Genomic DNA, 20,326 nt, shown 5'->3' with positions numbered 1-20,326 from the left:
AGGCCGGCCGCGTGAAGCGCGGCTGGGTGTGGAACCAGTTCTTCGTGGTGGAGGAGTACACCGGCACGGAGCCCCTGTACGTGGGCAAGGTAAAGTGGGGCCCCACCCCGGCAGGTGCCACAGAACCCGCCCCCGGCCCTCCCTGGTCCGCTCCTGCGGCACCCCTCCTTTCAGGGTCGCCAGCCTGGGCACAACCCGGTCATGAAGCCCCCTTCTCCACGGCCCCAGCTCCGGGCTCTCAGCCCTGTCCCTCTGTCATCCAGGAGGAGAGAGAACAGTGAGGGGTAAAGCCAGCCCATCTGCCGCCGGGGGCGAGAGGAATTTAGAAACAAGATTGCAGATCTCCTCATGTCACAGACATGCTCTGGTCACTTTGCCTAAAAGGCTTCCATGGCTTTCCATCCACCTTGGGTCAGCCCAAGTTCCATCCATTGACTATAGAGATCCCTTCTCCTGCAGCCCCCTCCTGCCACACCAGGGTCTGGTGCCCTCTGAAAGCCCCTACCACTGCCCTTGCTCCCTCCCTCCACACCCCACAGCTCCTTGCTCTCCTCCTCCAGAGCGACTCCTGCAAGAAGCCCCCCCCACCACCACCACGCCAGCTCAGGCCAGGTCCCCACTCCCTGCCTTTCAAATCCCTGTGTCTCCCCTCATCCCACTTTAATTATGCATGTGTTTGCTTGATTGTGCAATTAATGTGTTTCTTTCCTATCAAGCCATGTTTGTTTTGCTCACCTTTAGATCCCCAGTGCACAGACATTAGCTCACCAACTGCTCATATAAAAGAATGAATGAATGAAGCTACCTTCTTGCGCCCTGGGTGTGCTTGCTGTCTGGCTGAAGGTCTGTGCCCTGGGAATGTAAAGGACTGAGAAGGACTGGCATTCATTCATTCAATCCTCCTGGGGCTCAGGTATGATGCCGGGGAGGCAAAGGTGCGTAAGATCCAATCTCTGCCATTTGGGGCTCCCCAAAGTGACGGCGACGCCCTGGTAGATAAAAAGTCTCACGAGCCAGCACCTGGCACTGATTAGGCACTCCTTAAATGGTCTCCATTGCCTGGGTTTTGTTGTATGAGTAGGAGTTCCGCAGGGTGATGGGGAAGAGGGTGGAGCCTGCGAGGCCTGAGGGAGCCTGGCTCATTCGGCCATGGGTCTGCAGTGAGGTGTGGAAGTGACAGGTGGCTGTGACTGCAGGGGGGAAGCAGGGCAGTGCCCAGGGACAGTTCTCTGGCTTCTGTGAAGACCTGGTGGCTTCCCAGGAAGTAGTGGTGGCCGTGGGAACACAACTCGAGAGCTTCCTGCAGACAGGACTGAGGTTTCCAGGTGGGGCATTTCTAAGGCTCGGGAGTCAGCTCTTTGACAGGACGGAAGGAGAGTCTCGGAGTCAGCCTGCAGGTTTGCCTCCGGGAAAGCCAGCTCTGCTCTGAGTCTAGACACCCTTGTCCCCGTCCTCGGCTCCTTTCCTCTCCCCACATGTGGCTGCAGTTGACCCTCAACATGGAGCAGAGAGCTTCAGCAGGTCCCAGCCTGCTGCTCAAGATCACCCAGCAGCCTAGCGACAGAGCCCGGGACTGTGGACCCCCACCAGGGCCGGGCGCGAGGGAGGGGCCTGTGCCCACTGCAAGCCAGGCAGGCGGCTCAGATCACGGGCTTCGGGGGCAGACACCCCCGGAGGAGGCCTGGTTCTGCCCTCCCATTCCTGTGTGACCTTGAGCAAGTTACTGCGCCTCGCTGAGACTGTCTCTCCCTCTGTGGAAGGGGGGCTCCGGGCGTCACCTCCTGAGGTTGTTGAGGTTGAAAAGAGACCTGAGCGTGAGAGCGCTGAGCCTCCGGCTCGCTCTGGTCATCATCATCATTTCTTAATATTCACCTACAAAGTACTTGACCCTTGAGCTGCAGGTGGGAGTCGGTGCTCCCTTTGGGGGCCAGGAAGCTGAGGGCAGAGGGGCGGAGCCACGCAGCAGGCACGTGGCCCACCAGCATTTGCAGCTGCGCGAGCTGGGGTTTCCGAGTCGCAGGTGAGAAGAAGCCACCCGTGGCCTGACCGTCCGGACTGGCCAAAGGCCTGCGGTCCAGGGAGACCCCAGAGAGGCTGGGAAGGACCCTCACACCTGCCCAAATGTCAGAGGAGGAGGCCCGGGTCTGCAAGGTGCCTCCCCCACGTCCACAATGAATGAGAGACCCGCTGCCCGCCCCTGGCCTGTAGCCTCTCAGCAGCACGAACTAGTCTGCTGACCGCGGAGGGAGGGTCCACATAGAGGGAAAACCAAGGCTCTGGGCTGGGGCGCCTCATGCCAAGGCCACACAGCAACGTGGCGGCAGAATCAACCATAAACAGGTGCCCTGACCCCCGCTCCGAGCCCACTCCATTTCCAGCCCCTATTAAGCCAGGGCCTTGCCTTTTCTGACCACGACCTCTGATGTCAACACTGCTGTCCGGCCCCTCCTCCTCCTCCCCCTGGGGCCCCATTCTGCACGCTCAAGGCCACTTCCAGGTGCTCACACCCAGGGTGCACCTTCCCACGCCCTGGGCAGCCTGGTGTGTGGCTGGGGGCTGACGGCTCCACCCCCAGGCCCAAGCCCCAGCTCTGCTGCACCTGATCTCTCTGGCCATGTGCTTAACCTCTCTGAGCCTCAGTTTCCTCTTCTGTTGAGTGAGCCTATTACCAAGACCTCCTCAAAGGGCAGTGGCGGGAGAACAATCAAGCGAGCACCCATCACAAACCCAGGAGAACCCGGTCCTGCCCTGCGCTTGCTGATAGTTTTCATCCTTCAAGTCCCACCCAGATTTTTCCAGCCCCATCAGCACAGCTTCCACGGACCCCGCCCCAAGCCCAGAGACATCTTGGCACCTCGACATCCTAGTGTCTCACCACTGATTGCAGGAGGTGGTTATTAGCCCACCCTCCATCTGAGGGATGTGAACTTGGGCTTCTAAAAATCCACCTGGCCCCTTTCTGGGCAGCTGAGCTCAGGTGCGTACAAGTGCCTGTGTGTGCACACGTGTGCACCACGCACACTCGTGCCGTGTGCTCCTCGCTCTTCAGGAGAAAGGACTTCTCCATGGTTTCAGTGAATTCACTGTTTCCTGTCCCCCCACCCCAGGGAGCCGCTCCGAGCACCGTCCTTGTTGAATTCCAAAGGTAGCTTAGCAACAGAGCCCTGCGGAGTGAACCCGGCCCAACGGTAACCTATTTTACAAACGCCTCCTCCATCCATCAGTCACCGCCCGGCTCCTGTCGGCACCCACAGGAGCCGTCGGCCGGCGGTGGTTGGCGGTGGTTGGTGGTTGTCACCGAGGCCGGCAAAGAGCCCCCTCCCAAGCCCTGCCCGAGGGCTTCCCCTGGCCTCCCCCACCCCTCACCTGCCCGCAAGACCACCCCCAGCAACCTGGCAGCATTTCCATGAAGTCTGGGCTCGCACTAATCCCTTTCCAAACTGTAATTTCCCCGGAGGCTTCTGTTAGCTGCATGTGGATTTTGTAGGATTTTTAATTTTTTGAAAAAGATAGAATTATGGGGTCAGCACTTATGACCAACTCCTGTGGGCGGCGAGATCTATTTTAGATATACGGCAGGATTAAAGTGGGGAGGAGAGCAGGTTTAATTAAGTTGCTAATATTTAAAGAAAATTGATGAACTCCTGGTTTACGCGAGGAGCGCCCGTGTGAGCAGACCCCCGCGATCCGGGAGGCGTTTTATGTGATTTGCTTTCCTTTTAAATCCCGGACTCGTTTTATTTGCGTAGCCGCACTGTCCGTTTAATTGTCTTTAATAAGGAAAACGTACCTCTGCTCGCATTTAATTTTGATTTAATTAGGAGGAAGTAATTAATGGCCTCGTAAATCCCATTTTTCAGCCCCCCTGGGATAGGAAACCATCACTCTTGTGTTTTTCGTGGTGTTTATGATGGAAGGCCGCCCTGGGGGGATTTCTCCTCTGGGGCCGGCCTTGCTGGATGCACTGTTGAGAATCCTGGGTGCCATGTCAGATGGCCTCAGGCTGCCTTTAACAAAAGCTGTGTGGCTTGAGGTAAGATTTGGACCCTCTCTGGGATTCAGTTTGCCCATCTGTATAATGGGGAGAGAACAGTCTCTGACTCACAGAATCATTATGAGACATCCCTGGGATGATGGTAGGGTCTGGAACTGTGCCTGGATCATAAGAGGTGTCCAGTAACTGTCCTTCCTGGTCTAGATCCAGTGTGCCTGGATTGAACAGTGACTGGGTCCTCCCGAGGTCAGTCGTGTGTCATTTCTCGTTCATCCCATGGGTTGCCCTGCGCTGGGAGATGGGAAGAGCCATGGGCCCTGCTGTCAAGGAGCCTTCTGTTCACACACACAGGTGTACAAATACACACGCACACACACACAACCCTCCCATTCCCCCCATGACGGCTGGGGACAGAAGTCCCAGGGAGTGTGGAACAGAGAGGCGTGTGCGTGGGAGTGGCAGAGCGAGGTGGGGCCTCTTCAGCCAGGTGCAGGGCACTCGGGAGGCCTGCCTGGAGTAGGAGGTGCCAAGCCTGAGAGGCAAGAAGGTACTGGGGAAGAGCCGGGTCCCCAGAGAGCCAGGCTGAGAGTCCATGTTCTGTGTCAGGAGATGGGGAGGACAAAGTGGGGACCCTCCTCCCTCCTGAGACCAGGAGGGGAAGGGGATCTGATCTGCATTGAGCACCTACTACGTGCCAGAAGCTTCCATATACTATATTACGGATGTCAGAATCTGTGGGGAAGCCACACCAGCCTTATTTACGTTTGACAAACTGAGGTTCAGAGAAGGGCGGCCACTACCCCAGCGCCACGTGACCAGTCAGTGGCCAAGCCAAAGCCAGCGCACAGCTCCTGACACCAGAGCCCGTGAGCTTCCCTGACTTGTGTTTTGAGGTCCTTTTCCCAATGGTGGACTGGAGGTCAGAGAGAAGAGGCCACCAATGACCAGGCCTGCTGGGTGGCCGCTCCCCAGCCCCCAGCCCCACGCCTTCCCCCTCCCCCTCCCTCCTCTGCTGGAGACTGTGAGCAGCTCACGGGATTCCGGGATTCCCGGAGGCTGCAGAGGGGTGGCCGCCCTTGGGAGTCAGACAGACCCAGGCCCACCTCAGACTCTCCACCTGGAGTTGGGGATGCATTTCACACTTCCCAAAGTCAAGTTCAGTTTTTGCAGACAGCCTGAGGCAGGTCTACACACAGTAGGTGCTCAATAAGTGACAGCGCCATCTTCCACCCTCAGAGCTGGGGGTCGAGGGCAGAGTCAGATGCTCCCTTTCTGCTCTGGAACCAGGATCCCACCCAACCCACATCCACAACTCCAAACTCTTAGCTCCTACCCGTGCCCGTTGGTCCTGCTGACTCCGCAGTCCCCAGAGAGCAGCCATGGGCCCAGCATGAGCTCCTTGTCACCCTTCACAGAAGAACATCGATGACGTCACCTCTGGGTTCCACTCCCTCCTCCCGGCTCCTCCCTGATAAGTGGTTCCTGTCCAAGGTCTGAGTTAAAAAGTCGAGGGCTCCAGGCGGCGGCGGGAGGGAGGGCCACTTGCAGAGAGCTCAGGTCATTGCCAACAGGCTCTCCGTTCATCCCCACCACACCTGAGCCAGGGGGCTCAATCTGATTTCTGAGGTGGGAAAACAGAGCTCCGAGAGGTGAAGTGACCAAGTCCTCGGCCATGACATTGGTGAGCCGCAGAGCTGGGCGCGTGGCTTCCCACACTGAGCCCCGTGGGGATCGGACTTTCCCTCTCCGTCTTGGTTTCCTCATCTGAGAAAGGGGAAGAGGAGGACCAGCAAGATTATGGCCCCTTCACTGTCCCCATGTGGCACGGAGGCCACCTCGGTGCTCAGAAACGTTCGCTGATTCAATAAGCAGATAACAGGGGGAAAGGGGAAGGTACCCCAAGAGGGAAAAAGTCCACCCCCACCACTGCATGTCCCTGGGCAAAGGGGCAAGAAGAGCCTAAACAGCCAACAGGAGACAGGACTCGTCCCGGGCAGTGCCAATGATTCAGGGCCCACGTCCTGAGATAATTTTATTGGGGGCATTAAACTGAGTTATGAGGTTTTTACAATCCAGCCACTTATGAGAAATCTATTAACAGTAACTGGACAGGAAGAAGGCTTCTCGGCGGAGCCCAGGACGGGCATTAATTGGGGCAATCTATAACAGGATGGGGACCCGGAAAGGTTCCACCAGACGCCTCCATTTACTCCCCGCAATTTCTGCTGAGAATCAGCAGACTCGCCAAAAAGAGAGAGATGCCCATTAATCGGCTAATGAAATATGAAAATGTTTATGGGCCATTCAATCTTCCAAATGGCACTTCTATAATCCACCTTTCAGACACCACGTTCTACCAGCAGAATTTACACCCGGGCTCCTCCCGCGTGGCGGGGTGGCCTTCCCTCCCTCTTCCTGACGTGATGAATTCATTGGCTCCTGTTTCCCTGCTGAGGGGGCCGGGGTCCATAGCAGCCCACGCTGAAGGGACTTTAGGGACCGTCTCATTCATTACCCCACCTCCATGGACGCTTAGAGGGAGCGAGGACCCGTCCAAAGTCACCGGCTTCCTGAGATGGATTTTCCTCTGCTCAGGGCTGCCTGGGAGGTTTGGGCACTGGAGGGTAAAGTCTTGGGTGTTTCTCTTTGCAAGAAAACAGACTTGATGGCTCCTCCCCCAAGAGATCTCCGTGCTTTAAAAGCCGCCTGAGCTCTGGAGCCCAGCAGGACGGAACCAGTTACAGACAGAGATGGTTTGGTAATCATATCAAACGCCGGCTCTCATTTATTGGACACTTACTATGATCTTCAGCTGGCACAGTCAGGTCTAGTGTACCAGTGGTTACAATAGTGCAAAACCTCCACACCCACGGCCAGTAGCCCACCTCCTCCCCCACCCCTGCTCTCTGCCCCTCAGACGTCCCCCTGTTCCATCCTCCCAGAGCTCCTGCCTGGCCCAGCAGGAGGCCACTCAACAGGCAGGGTCCCCACCATGCCGACTGTTAGATACTGTGCATGTCGCTGGTGCTGGGCAGCTGCGAAGGGCCTCAGGGACTCTCTTCTCAGTGAACCCTTCAACTCCTACTTCTCCGGCTGCTGGAGTCACAGATGAAGAAGCAGCTCAAGAGAACTGTGACTTGTCAGAGGACACACAGGGCAATGACACGGGAGCCAAGGCGTGCCCAGGCCACACCCCTCTTCCTTCCTGGGGGCTCCTCTGCAGAGGCTTTAGGGTGCAGCAGAAGAGCCCAGGGGGGAGTCAGTCTGCTCGTTGGTGGTCTAACATGAAGCGCATCCTCCCACGTCTCCGATCCTCAGTAGGAAGAAGTGATAATAACGAGGAGCCGAGCCCACTCTAGCAGGGTTCACTTCCTAAAGTGCTGAATGAGGTGAGGCACCCTGCCCAGCACGCAGCAGGTGCTCCTGCGGTTGCGTCCCCTTCCCTCCCTCTCCCTTCACTCCCGTCCCCTCCATGTGCCAAGGCCCGAGACTGCTTCTCCTTGTGCTGGCTGAGAGGCATGTGATGCCACGCTCACCTGAAGCCTTGTGGGAGTCGGGCCTGTGGCCCAGCTCGGCTGCACGTTGGACATGCAAACCCAGAGGCTCTGCCCTGGACTGTGGAGTCCAAAGCTGCATTTTAGTGAGATGCCCAGGTGATCAGGCTGCACAGTGAGGTCTGAGAAGCCCTGGCTACCCTGATCTTAGAAGATTGATCGTGGTAATGTAGCTTGATGTAGAGAGATCTTGGAAGTGGATATGGGGGTGGGGCTCCAGGAAAGCTCTGGCATTGGAGCCGAGCCTTGCAGGGCCAGTGGATTTTCAGTAGGCAGAGAAATAATAAGGCTGAGGGCTCAAGGTCGGAGCCCAAGGGCTCTACAAGCTGCAAGGAAGCATCTCTGGACTTCCTTTATATAGGACAGGGAGCCACGGGAGGGTTGGGAGCGAGGAAGGATGTGTTCAGACCGCCCTCTGAGGCTGAGAGCTACGGCCCAGGGAGGGCGGGCTGCAGGTCAGGACCGCAGCAGGCGGAGCCCCAGAGGGCTGCTGAGTACCCCAGGCCGGAGACAGGCTCAGATGGCTCTGGACCACAGGGCCATCAGTGAAGGAGGTGCACTGAAGGAGAGGTGGACAGGAATGGGCCCCCAGGCCGGGGTGGGCGGCAGAGAGGAGCCCCCTCCCCGCCCTCACTCCGCCCTCCTCCCGCCTCCCCAGATCCACTCGGACTCCGATGAGGGTGACGGTGCCATCAAGTACACCATCTCAGGAGAGGGCGCTGGGACCATCTTCCTGATCGACGAGCTGACGGGCGACATCCATGCCATGGAGCGCCTGGACCGGGAGCAGAAGACCTTCTACACGCTGCGGGCCCAGGCACGGGACCGGGCCACCAACCGCCTGCTGGAGCCCGAGTCAGAGTTCATCATCAAGGTGCAGGACATCAACGACAGCGAGCCCCGCTTCCTGCACGGCCCCTACATCGGCAGCGTGGCCGAGCTCTCGCCCACAGGTGCGCTGCGGGAGCCGGGGTTCCAGGGGGAGGCAGGGTGATGCGTCCCCGGGTGCTGCCAGGTCCTGAGTGAAGCCTGCTGTTAGGGGCAGGAGGGACAGGGACTGCTGCCCAGGGCACCCGGTGCAGATGTGAGCAGGTCAGAGGGGCACACCTGTGACCTCAGCCACATCCATGCTCACAGCCTGCACATGGACTCGGTGACACACTCAGACATACACTGTCACTAGTCCCAGGCACAGACACAGCAGCACACCCGGGTGCCACCCAGCCCCATGCACAAGCCCCTGTGATGACCCTGCTCCCAGGCTGCCCCCGCACAGGCAGCATAGGACAGGGCCACACGCCAGCTGAGACCTGGGCCCAACCCTCATGGAGGCTCAGCTGCAGCCAGATGCAGCACAGCCCTTGGCCTCTGCCCCCAGGATGCCACCCCATCTCCAGGCACAACTATAGAGGAACACCTGCCACCCGCCACAGCCACAGCAGGTCACAGTGGAACAGGACCCAGCCACACACCCAGACTCCACCTGGCACCTGGACCTGGCCACACTCGGCCCCTGCGTAGGGAACAGCCCTCAGGCAGAGAGAGCCTCTGTGCAGACTCCGCTGCCTATGGGACCCAGGCACAAGCCCAGGCAGCCATCGCCACGCCGGTGGCCTGTCACCGTCCACAGGCAGGTCCGTGTCTCTGTGGGGCTGTGTGCGAGGCTGTGGCAGAGGTCGTAGGTGTGGCTCTGTCCAGGGGTGCAGCCCCTCCTGGGCACAGACCTCTTTGCTCACCTCCCAGGAGGTAGGTCCAACTGGCCAACAGTTGGGGACCCAGGCCCACGCAGAGAGGCCGAGGCCCCGACACAGAACAGTGGCATGTCCCCGGGGTGGCTGCCAGCAGCCAGGGAGCTGCACACAGTCAGATGCACAGAGAGGGAAGCAAACAGTGAAAGGCACATCTACAGGAGGGCGTAAGGCACAGCCAGGCTCAGAACAGGACACTGAGGCTCAAGTTTGGAGGACCCTGTGGGGTCCCCAGACTGTTGTCTGGCCATCAAAGCACCACAGAGCCCAGGGTTCCTGAGGAACTGGAGTCACAGGGTGAGGGTACAGCCAGTACCCGCCGCACCCCTTCCCCAGCCTCGTTAGCCACCTGAGAGCCAGCTGGAAGGGAGCAGCGCCGGGGTCCCCGACCACACTCCACGGCCAGCTCCCCACAGCCACGGGCTCCGTGCCGTCTCCGCACCTCCCCGAGGCCCGGGGTCCTTGGGTTCACAAGGCCTGGGTCAGAGGCCGGGGGTCCTTGGGTTCTTGGAGGGAGCATAATCTGTAATCTAAGGATGGGGGGAGCATTTTCTGTGGTCAAAGGATGGGGAGAGGCCGGGGAACAGGTGTGAATGGGCTGTGCGCCTCGCGGGGACACGTGGGGCTGACGTACCCGTGCATCCCACACCCGTGTGCACATGCGTGGCCAGCTGAGGGGCACTCAGGCCTGTGCACGCTCGAGACCTGCCAAGGTCTGTTGGAACAGTTCCTTCATGCGTTCATGTATCAGATATTTGTTGAGTACCTACTGTGTGCTAGACACTGGGGACGCAGCAGTGAAAAAGCAGACAGCATCCTGTGACCAGATCCCAGTCAGGAAGACCATGGCCACGGCTTTGTCTTTCACGCTGAGCCAGCTGGGGGTCCGCGGAGGCTTTATTTAGAAGAAGGTCAGGATCTGGCTGAGTTTACCCGGATCTCATGGTGGTTCTATGATGCGCAGGCGGCAAAGGCAGGAGCCCGTAGCCCCTGGAGGGGGACATTGCAGTTACCTAGCTGGGGACCCGGCGGTGCCTTGGAACAAGATGGTGGCAGTGGAGGTGCTGAAATGGGGTCGACTTGTGGGTCTGTTTTAAGGTAGAGCTACAGCGTTTGCTAGTAGATTGGGGGTGGGGGTGGGAGACAGGGAAGGGTGCTGTGGGATTCCGGCCTGAGTGACTGAGTGGACGGGTGTCCATTTCCTGAGCTGGAGGAGCAGCTGGGGGAGAAGGAGGGGGAGCCGCGTTGGTTTCCGATACGCCGAGTTCCGGTGCTCCTGAGGCAGCCGGGTGGAGAGGTTTGGAACGGCCATTGAGTAGACAGGTCCCCAAGAGCCCTGGGCTGGGGAGACGCCTTTGGAAGTTGTCGGGGGCAAAGGCCCATTGAACTTCGAGCCTGGCAAGATCTTGGAAGTTAATTTTGTCCCTAGGGAACTGGGGCTCAGAGAGATGGAGACTTGCCCACGGTCACCACAAGCCAGAGGCAGCTGCAGTCCCTGGCTGCCCGGGTCCCCAGCCCCACCCCACCCACTGTTCCTCGGGCCTAAGAAGACAGGGTCCCGTCTGCCCGTGCTCCAGATTCACCTACACATCTGCGCGTGGAACACGCCAGAAAGACAGCAAGAGGCCCGGGCCTGAGGGGCTCGAGCTGCACCTTAGACAGCTCCCCCGCCCGCCGCAGGCTCTCGGCCTCCTCTCCGCAGCTCCAGGGCCAGGTCTGACTTACATCCCGCTGAACAGAGAGCAAGGCCAGGCCCAGGGAGGAGAGACCACCCTGGTCACGTGGCACGTCTGACCGAGCCGGTTGCTGGGCTTGGCTCCCAGACTCTGAGGGGCAAAGTCCTGGTGTCACCATGAGAAAACTGAGTGCAGGAGGCCAACGATGACTCATCCCAGGCCCACAGAGCCGGAGGCAGAGCTGAGCCCAGGCTCTGGCCAACGCCCAGCCGGCCGCGTCTCCCTGTCCCAGCTCACCACTTCCCACGGCTGGGCCGGCCACTCAATTTGGACAAGCCCGGGAACCAGGAGCAGGAAGGAGGAGGCAGAAATTAAATCAGTTTGTTTTATTTGAGCAACTTTTTGAAGGAGAAGCAAACCCGACACTGGGTGCTCGCGGAGGCTCCAGGCAGCTTTGAAAATCAGTCACAATTACTGAGCCTCCTGATCCGGGCTGGGGGGGGCGGGCCGACAAGCAGCAGCTGGGTTGGGCAGCCTCGGAGATCAGAGGGAGCAGGGACGCAGCTTGGGACATGAAAGGCAGCAGTGCTCGCAAATTAAACCACTCAGACTTTAAAAGGGAAGGGAAGTGTGCCGGGGGGCCGGGAGCCGCGCTCCTGGGGAGGGGCACCTGTCACGCTGGGCCTGGTGCAGGCAGCAGATCCTGGAGTGGAGGGCCAGCTGCCGGTGACCGTGGCCGCTCCCTGTGCTCCTCTGGGCCAGCTACCCTTCTGAGCATTAAAGGGGGTCGTTCATATCATTCACAGGTGTTTATTGAGGGCCTACTATGTGCCCGGCACTGCAGGCTCTGGGGGTCTGAGGTCTACATGCTCGAGCAGAGACAGGAAAGAAACGCCTAAGCCACTAGTGCAGGGAGCAGAACAGGGAGCAGGCAGTGATTTGGGGGAGCGATGTTGTAGGTACAAGGGTCAGGGACATTCGAAGTGGACACTCGATCATAGACTCAAGGAAGAGAACCAAAAAGCTCTGGGAAATGGTGGTTTTCCAACCCCACTGTGCTCCCCAGTTACCTGTGGAGCTCATGAAAGCATAAGTTGCCACCCCCCACCCCGGGGTTCATTTGTCTGTCTCTGTGGTGCTGGGGATGGAACCCGGGCCCTGTGCAGGCTAGGTAAGGGCTCCAACGCTGACCTATGCCCCCAGCTCCCGCCACTCCAGGGTCTCTGATTCAGTAGGTCGGGACCTTTTGAAATGGCGACCCATGCCCAGGTGATGCTGCTGGTTTGGGGACCGCGCTTGGAGAACCACTAAATTAGAAGAATGTTCAAGGCACAGGAACAGAAAGTGCCAAGGTCCTGAGGCACAGTGTGTCGGTCATATCTGAGGGACAGCAAGGACATCAGTGTGGCTGAAGAAGAGTGCGTCGTGCTGAGAACGTTGGGGTTGTGGTGTTGAAAATAGACTGTCGGGGGCGGGGCAGGAGGGAGGGGAAGTGAGGAGGAGCTGCCCTGCGCAGGCGCCAGGTGCCGTGGCAGGGATGGGTGTAGGTGTGAGGAGAGGTGGGACTCATGCGTTGAAGGGAGAGCCACGGGGTCTGTCGGTGGGGACTGTAGGGTGGGAGGCCCGGAGACCGGCTGGTGCTGCAGTTCTGACCCCAAGAGCTGGATGGAGCTGCAGCTGCTGTGACTGAGACAGAGACTGAGACTCGGCGCTCCAGCAAGGACAAGTTTGCAAAATAGATCAAGAATTCATCCTTGGACGCGTCTAGATGGAGACATCCCCTGGAAGTCCAAGTGGAGATGTCAAGGGGACAGGTGGAGCTATAAGCCTGAGCCTCGGCAGAGCAAAGGGGCTAGAGATTCCACTCGGGGAGCCATCAGCGGAGAGAGAGGCGGGTGATCTCTCACTGTAGGGTCTGGGACCCCTTTCCTAGTGTGTCGCATCTAACTAGCAGACAGGAAGGATCCCGAAGGGTCGACACTCGGTCCAACTTCACCTGCTTACTAACACAGCTGTGTACCAGACACTGTACCTGGCACCACTAGAACACAGAAATGAGAAACCCAGTCCAAGACACGTGGATCAACCACTACATTTTTTTTTTCTGGGCAATGCAGGGGATGTAAAGAGGAGTAATATAATTAAATCCACAAATGTTTATTAGACCTATTAGATCACAAGTCCTTGGTTTTGTAGAGCTTGCAAGATGAGTCACCCAACTCAGCCAACATGGACGAGCACCTGCTTTGTACTTAGACCCAGCGAGGGTAGAAAAAGAAGTAGCTGCTTTCCATTTAGTAAACACTTATTAGTGCCTACTGTGTACACAGCCCTTTGCTAGGTAAGAGCGGATGCCCAGGTGAGCAGAACACTGCCCCTGACCTCAGACAAGTGGCAGGTCCATTCCATCTCCTGCACCAGCTTTGATCAATTGGTAGTGACCAGGGCTGCGTTGAGGAACCCAAGATGGAGGCTCAGCAGAAATGAGTGCCCCAATGGATTAGTGGCGTCTGCTGCGAGCAGCGTGGAGAAGGCAGTGGCTTATGTGCCCTAGAATTGGCACTGCTGGGCCCCAGGACAGGGGCTCGACAGACTGGAATGGGCAGGGCCCTGCCGCAGCCGTGCCTGTGTTCTCCGATTCTCCTGTGAGCAGCGTCTGTAATGGGCGGAAAGAGCCTGTTTTGTAGTGGAGGCTGTGCTTCTTGAGACATTCACTAAATAATAGCTATCAGCCACCGCGGCTTTCACAGAGCGATTTTCCTTTATCCTCGCAATCCTGGGGAATAAGCAGGGCAGGTATCACTGTCCTCATTTTGCCAATGAGGAAATAAACGCAATGAGAGAGAAAGTGACTCGTCGGAGTCTCCACGGTTAGAGCCGGAGCCACAGCCGTGGACCCAGAACCTGGAAACGGGACCCAAGACCCTGGGCAGCCTCCGTGGCTCCCCGGGGGAGCAGTCCTGACCGCTTCTCGCACAGGAACCTCTAGTCCGAAAGCCTCTGATGGCATTCGGTCCTCCCGGGAGCTCTTCCGGGGAAGCTGACCTCCCCATTTTACAGCCAAGGAAACTGAGGCTTGAGAGAGGACGGAAAATGAAAGTGGGAGACTAGGAGGATGGCTGAATCCAAGGCTGGGGGGTGAGAGGGAAGGGGAAGGCAGGAGGCACGGTGCTCCCCAAGGGTCTCATTTGGGGAGGGCGGCAGCAGGCTGGGAGCCTCTGATTGTCCCATCTGCAGCCAGAGAGAGTGCGGCTCAGCAGCCCTCGGGCCCAAGCCAGGAATCAATCGCGGGCCTCTGCAGAGACGACTTCTAAAGATGTTTTTAATTAAAGTCCAGGAAGATCTATATGTGCAATATCTCCTTGCCTAGCAACGGCACTGGCTTTCACCACCCAGGTCGGGGAGGGGGGCAGGAGGTCTCCGGTGGGGAGTGGTGGCAGAGGGGAGCAGAGGCCCTGGCCTTCAGGAGATGGCCCTGGGGCTCAGGTGATTTGCACAGGAAGGAGCGGTCCATGTCTCTCTTTTTTTCCCATCGACAAATCATCCACCAAACATGAGCTCTGTCTTGTGCCAGGCCACGTACCCGTGGGGTGCTGGGTGCTAGGTGATAAAGCCGCCTTCAAGGGCCTAGCACAGACTGGGGGCTCTCTAGGTGTGGGAGGAACGAACGCTCGTGAATCATGAACACAAATGTTTACTTACAGAAACTGGCAGAGGATGCTTCTGAGGGGTCTTAAAATGTGGCTGTCCAAATAGACAAGGTCAGTAGACTACATGGCGATGGAGCATGTAAATGTTGAGGGGACAGAGGAGCTTGTGGGTCTCACTTTGGGGTGGCAGGAGAGTCCTCTTTCTCAGGGGAATTTATTAGGTTCACACAGACACGCAGGGGCTGCCTGGGTGGGCAAGACTCTCACTGGGATCTATAAAGAAAGAAAGAGTGAGAGGAGGGTGTTCTGGAGCCTGGGCCCCTGGAGAAGGGTGTTTGCAATGTGCAGGGTCCCTCACCTCACGGTGCCTGACCTCACTTTTCTGCTCCTTGTCCCTCCTCCTGCTGTCCCCCACCCTGCGTCATGGGTGTTTCTGTCTCTATCCCATTTTCTCTGCCTCTACTTGACCTCTGTGTTTCTGCCTCTTTCTGTTGTGCTCTCTGCCCCGCTTTCTGTCCCTGTGTCCATTGGTCCCTCATTTCTCCACCTCGAACCCACTTTCTTGCCCCTCCTCTCGGTGCTCCCCCCTCCTCTGCTGGGCTCTGGACCCACCCGTCCCTCTCGGTCCTGCAGCCTCGTCTCCTGTGCGGCGGCCTCTCTGCCTCCCCTGGGTGTTATTCATCTGCATTGAGCTGCCCTGCGTCGGTGGCCGGCAGCAAGGTCAAGAGTGGCCCTGTGAGCCAGCGTTGTGAGCCGTGATCCAGAGGGAGCTGGGGGGGAGCTTGGGGAGGGGTTTGTTTCCTGTGTGATCTGAGCGTCCCCGGACTCGACAAGTGGTTTTTAATTTTTAATAGAAAGCGTTCCGTGCAGTGCTGGCAGCAGCAGGGGGTGGGACTCAGTTTTTTTTTTTTTTTTACAAATGTTTGAGAAGCTAAATGTGAGCCTGGGGTGTCCCCAGGCCCAGCAGGGTAGCAGAGGAGGTAGGGAAGAAGCAGGGTGGTAATAATCACAAACATCTTCAGAATAATGACACTTGCTCACCGTCGTTGAGGACCGGGTTCTTTTCCGGAGTGCTTCATTTCTTCCTTCTCATCAAGGGGTCTCCCACACCCAGGGATCAGGGGGACAAGGTGTGATCTCCATTTTGCAGAAGGGGGACCAGGTCCCTGTCTGCCCGTCAGCTCAGTGATTTTCCTGCAGCCACACACAGAGCTGGGGACAGGGCTGCAGTGAGACCTGTGTGCCATCCCCGAGCACCGCTCCACGCAGGGCCACCCACTCCTGGAGCCCGCTGGGGCCTCGGTTGCACCCCCACCCCCCACAGCAAGTGTTAAGGGACAAAGCAGGACACAGGTCCCAATTCCACCCGGGATGGACCATGTGAGAGCTACCCATACACCATGAGAAATCGGCAACCCCCTGCCTCTGGATGCTGGTGCCCAGTGGAGCCTACTCAGGGTCCGGGACATGGCACCAGCTGCTTCCTGACTACACAGAGGAGGAAAGGAGTGAGCTCCCATGGGCACCCACTGCCCCCCCAGCCTTACCAGCCTCTTGGATCCATCATCTCTCACCCTCCGAGCATCTCAGAGATACAGGAGGCACCTTCTCATAGTGCAGGTGAGGAAACAGGCCAGATGGGGAAAGACTTGACCGAGGATAGGGTGTGAGGACATGGTGGGATTTGAACCCAGGACCCTGAGGCCAAAGCTCACCCATTCTCCTTGGAGGTGTGAGGAGCGTCTTCTCTCAGGACTGTGACTTCTCCACAGTTGGTGGGTGTGAGGCACCTTGTGCTTCCTTCTGGTCAACCTCAGGACAGGTGCATGAGTCCAGGAGAGTGACCTGCTGGCTAGGCAGAGCTGGCTTGGAATTTCCCCCTACTAGTTACTAATGATGTGACCCTGGATGTCATCGAACCTCTCCGTGACTCAGTTCTCTCGTCAGTTCAGTCAGGATGTGGATCCAGGGCTTCAGTAGTTCTTAGCCCAGGAGGACCTTGAGAATCACTCCGGAGCTTATAAAAATGCCCTCCCCGGCTCCACCCCAAGAGCCCTGTTTAGCTGGTCTAGGACGGGGTTCAGCATCAGTTTTATTTTAAAACTCCCAAGAGCTTTCTCTGATGTGTAGCCAGGGTGAGAGCCATGGGTTCTGTGCCCTCGAGGACCTGCCTGTCTATATTTCACATTCCGCATGAACCCCTGAGCCCCGAGATCCTGTTTACCCAGGAATCCCTTGGGCAGCCTTCCTGTCCTCATCCAGCCTGGACTTAGGCTCTCAAGCACCATTTAGTAGGAAGGGCTGGTGGGCAGCACCCTGGACAGTGCCCTGCTTGTCCCAGCAACCCCAGCCCACTCCGGGAAGTCTGGGCTTGGACCAGCTGCCCAAGACTCCCGCCCTTCCTCTCCTCTCCCCGCCTTCTCCTTTCTCTGAGTTTTCCCTCTCTCGTTCGCCCATCTACTTTGACTCCAGTTGACCCCCTCTTGCCTTTAAGGCAGGATCCAGGTGAGTTTGGACATCAGATCCACCTGCGCTTGAATCCTGCCTCCCCGACTTCCTTACCTGAAACACCCAGCCAGGCGCTGTCCTTGGTGCTGAACATGGGAATCTGAGATCTCATAAAGGGTTTGGTGGTGCCATCACTGAGGACACTGGGCATGAAGAAGTTCCGAGCTCAACTCAGCCTCCACATCCTCATCTGGAAAGTGGAAATTTCCACAGGGCTCACGGCAGGGCCTTATTGCATAATTTCCATGAGATGACCCATACTATGGCTTGCACCACGGTATCCAGCACAAAGTAGTAATTCAACAAAGGCAATCTGTAGTAGTCATTGTTATTGAATAATAATATGTAATCGTGGGTTTCAGTTCACGAAAGGCATATCGATTTTCAGAAGTTTTGTGATATCACACTGGTGACTTGAAATTGGGCCATGGTGGGAGTATTTACACCACAGAAATCAGTGGATGTCAGAAAGGTGGGGTATCCCTTCCCCACTCCACCTATGTCATAGAGCTGTAGTGAGATCTCAGACTGGCCGTGGCAGTACCTTGTGCTGGGCCTGGGGGGGAGGTCCACCTAGGAAGGATGACCCTGAGGGGCTCACAGCAGCCATGAGCCTGGGACCCCTTGTCTCCAGTTCCAGGGAGCCACTGACTGGGGGAGGTGGGAGGGTGTGTGGCCTGAAGAAGTCGTTCCTGCAGGGCCTGGGAGAGCGGTGGTGAATCACTGGCCCTTCACGGTCCCAACGTGTCGGCATTAACTGTAATGGCTGCAATAAAGAATCCCAGATTGGGGAAATGATTCCATCATCCCCGCGGGAGTCCCTGGGATGCAGCCAGGGAGAGAGAGAAGGAGAGAGAGTGCGCTCAGCCATGTCCCTGGGGAGTTGCTCAGCCCGACACTGTGCCTTGCCCATGGGGTGAAGGGAACAGGCAGGAGGAGTGAGTGGAGATCCTCCCTCCTAACATCCAACAGCCACCGTCTATGGAGCACCGTCACGAGCCTGATGCTTTATGTATCTTCTCCCATTTCAATACCTCTGCCAGGGAGGCGTGATGGCACTGTGCGCTGGCCTGCGGGCCCCAGAGACAGCAACCACCTGCATGTATCGGGTTCTTAGTGTGGCCCAGTCACTGTCCTTGGTGCTGAACACGAAAATCTATTTGAATTCTCAAACCCATCTCGGGAGTTTGGTGATGCTGTCACTTCATTTCATGAATGAGGGGGTTGAGGCATGAAGGGGTTCATGACATGTCCAAGGTCAAAAGTCTAATAAATGGCAGTGCCACCACTGATTATGATTCAGTACAACGAGCCACTGTCCCCACAGTCCCTGCTTATGCTGTTATTGGTACCCAGGAAGGCTTTGGCCTCACAGTCCTGGGTTCGAATCCCACAGCTACTTCACACTGTGACCTCAGTCAAGTCTTTCGCCCTCTCTGGCCTGTGTCCTCCCCTGTGGTATTAGAGGTGCCCACTCTGCATCTCTGAGATGCTCAGAGGGTTAGAGGTAATGGATTTAAGGGGCTGGTAAAGCCAGGTGTGGAGTGGCGCTCCTTCTCTGTGTAGTCAGTGAGCATCTGGGGCCGTGTCCTTGGCACTGAGTCGGAGATCTCAGGCACCAGCAACAGGAGGGAGGGGGCTTGCCCACTCCTCGTCCCTAGCTTGTCAGGGCAACTTGGACACGGTTGACATGGAGCTGGAGCCGCCAAAGAGAGGCGCATTGCAGGGCCGGCTTGGGAGGCTCTGGCTGGGAGGGGGACCCAGAGAGGGAAATGAGAAATGCAAAGGAGTGAAAAATAAATACATGTGTCTGTCTGGAATGATCGAGGGCCCCAGGCGGGAGGCGGGAGAGGCGGGCAGCAGGCTGGGCTGAGCAGAACTGCTGCAGTAGCACTTCCAGGCTCACTCATTAGCCAAACAGTGAACTGGCCTCACCTCCCAGCATGCCACTGTGCCAGCCCCGAGAGCCCAGCCCTGTTGGAGGGAGCACCCCAGCCAATCCCAGTGGGAGATGCCCACCCATCAGAGGGCATGTCCCTGAGGTGGGGTCTCGATCTCCTTCCATTGGGTTACATCCCAAGCCCCCAAGGCTCCCTCTGGGTCTTCCAGCCCATTCCGTCTTTCTGGAAAGGTTCAGATGGACTAGACAGCTTCGCTGGCCCCTCCGATTGACCCCTCCCCCACCCGGTCCAGGCTCACGTCCCAAGCCCTGCTTTCGTCAAATTGAACATGATGTCAAATTAGAGCCATCTCTGGGACAGGCCGAGAGAAGCTCCCAGTTTAATGAGGCAGCGTCGAAAATCAATAACTTAATTGCCGCTGTTTGATGGACTTTTATCCAATTTATACTCTCCCCAGCAGGCTACGTGCAGAGCATGAGGACGAGCGCCTGGGACTGCGGGGGGCTGCTGGGCACCCGGAGGAGGGGCAGGGAGGGCACCGGCCCAAGCTGCTTTCCAAGGGGAAAGCTGGGCACTGAGTTCTACTGCCCAGGGCCCCCGAGACACCAACCCCCAGCCCCAGTGAACTCAGCTGTCCCTCTGGGCTGTCTGTCCCCTCCTGCCAAGGTGGGGGCGGAGAGGCAGAGTTCTGAGGAGCCAAAGGGGCTGGAGTGGTTAAGACCTCTGGGTCAGGAGGCAGGTGCCTGGTCTCTGGTCCTGGCTCGGACTCTGACTGTGGCGACCTTAACCGGGATAATGATTGCTGCCACCACCTTTGAGAGGCTGCCCCCAGCCACTCGGTGCTGGGAGTTCAGAATCCATTCCCTCAGCCGGGTGCCGGGAGACCAGGGGCATCCCCGTCTTGTTGGGGAGGGAGCACATTCAGAGCCCCGCTGCCAGGAACCACCCTGGGGAGGTGACATCCAGACCGGACTCCATGGTAACCCCTGGCCACTAGGAGGGCCCGGGGGTGCAGCCCCCGTGACTCGACGTGGGAATGGGGTGTGTGAGGGGGCTGGCTTCAGTGACCTCCAGAGGGTCTCCTCTCCCAGCTTCCCGGGGGTGGGCGAGGTGGAGGGAGGAGTGCAACAGCTGCAGTGACCCCCTGTCTTGCTTGGTCCCCGGGACTCAGGCACGTCCGTGATGCAGGTGATGGCCTCGGATGCAGATGACCCCACGTACGGCAGCAGCGCCCGGCTGGTGTACAGCGTGCTGGATGGCGAGCCCCACTTCACGGTGGACCCTAAGACCGGTGA

At 58.0% G+C, this 20,326-nt stretch overlaps 1 protein-coding gene across 1 annotated transcript in view; it reads left to right on the top strand.

Moving 5' to 3' along the window:
• Window positions 1-2: 2 nt before the first annotated feature.
• Cdh22 (cadherin 22) overlaps window positions 3-20,326 on the top strand; it is a gene marked incomplete at its 5' end in the record, with an annotated part of 63,579 nt that continues 43,255 nt past the window's right edge. The window contains 3 exon segments of the mRNA XM_048811933.1: window positions 3-89; window positions 8,207-8,501; window positions 20,203-20,322. Coding sequence (XP_048667890.1) covers window positions 3-89; window positions 8,207-8,501; window positions 20,203-20,322 — 502 coding nt within the window.

Source organism: Marmota marmota, unplaced genomic scaffold (genome assembly GCF_001458135.2).
Source record: "Marmota marmota marmota unplaced genomic scaffold, marMar, whole genome shotgun sequence".
In the NCBI taxonomy this organism is placed as follows: domain Eukaryota; kingdom Metazoa; phylum Chordata; class Mammalia; order Rodentia; family Sciuridae; genus Marmota; species Marmota marmota.
This window is presented reverse-complemented; position numbering and strand designations above follow the sequence as displayed.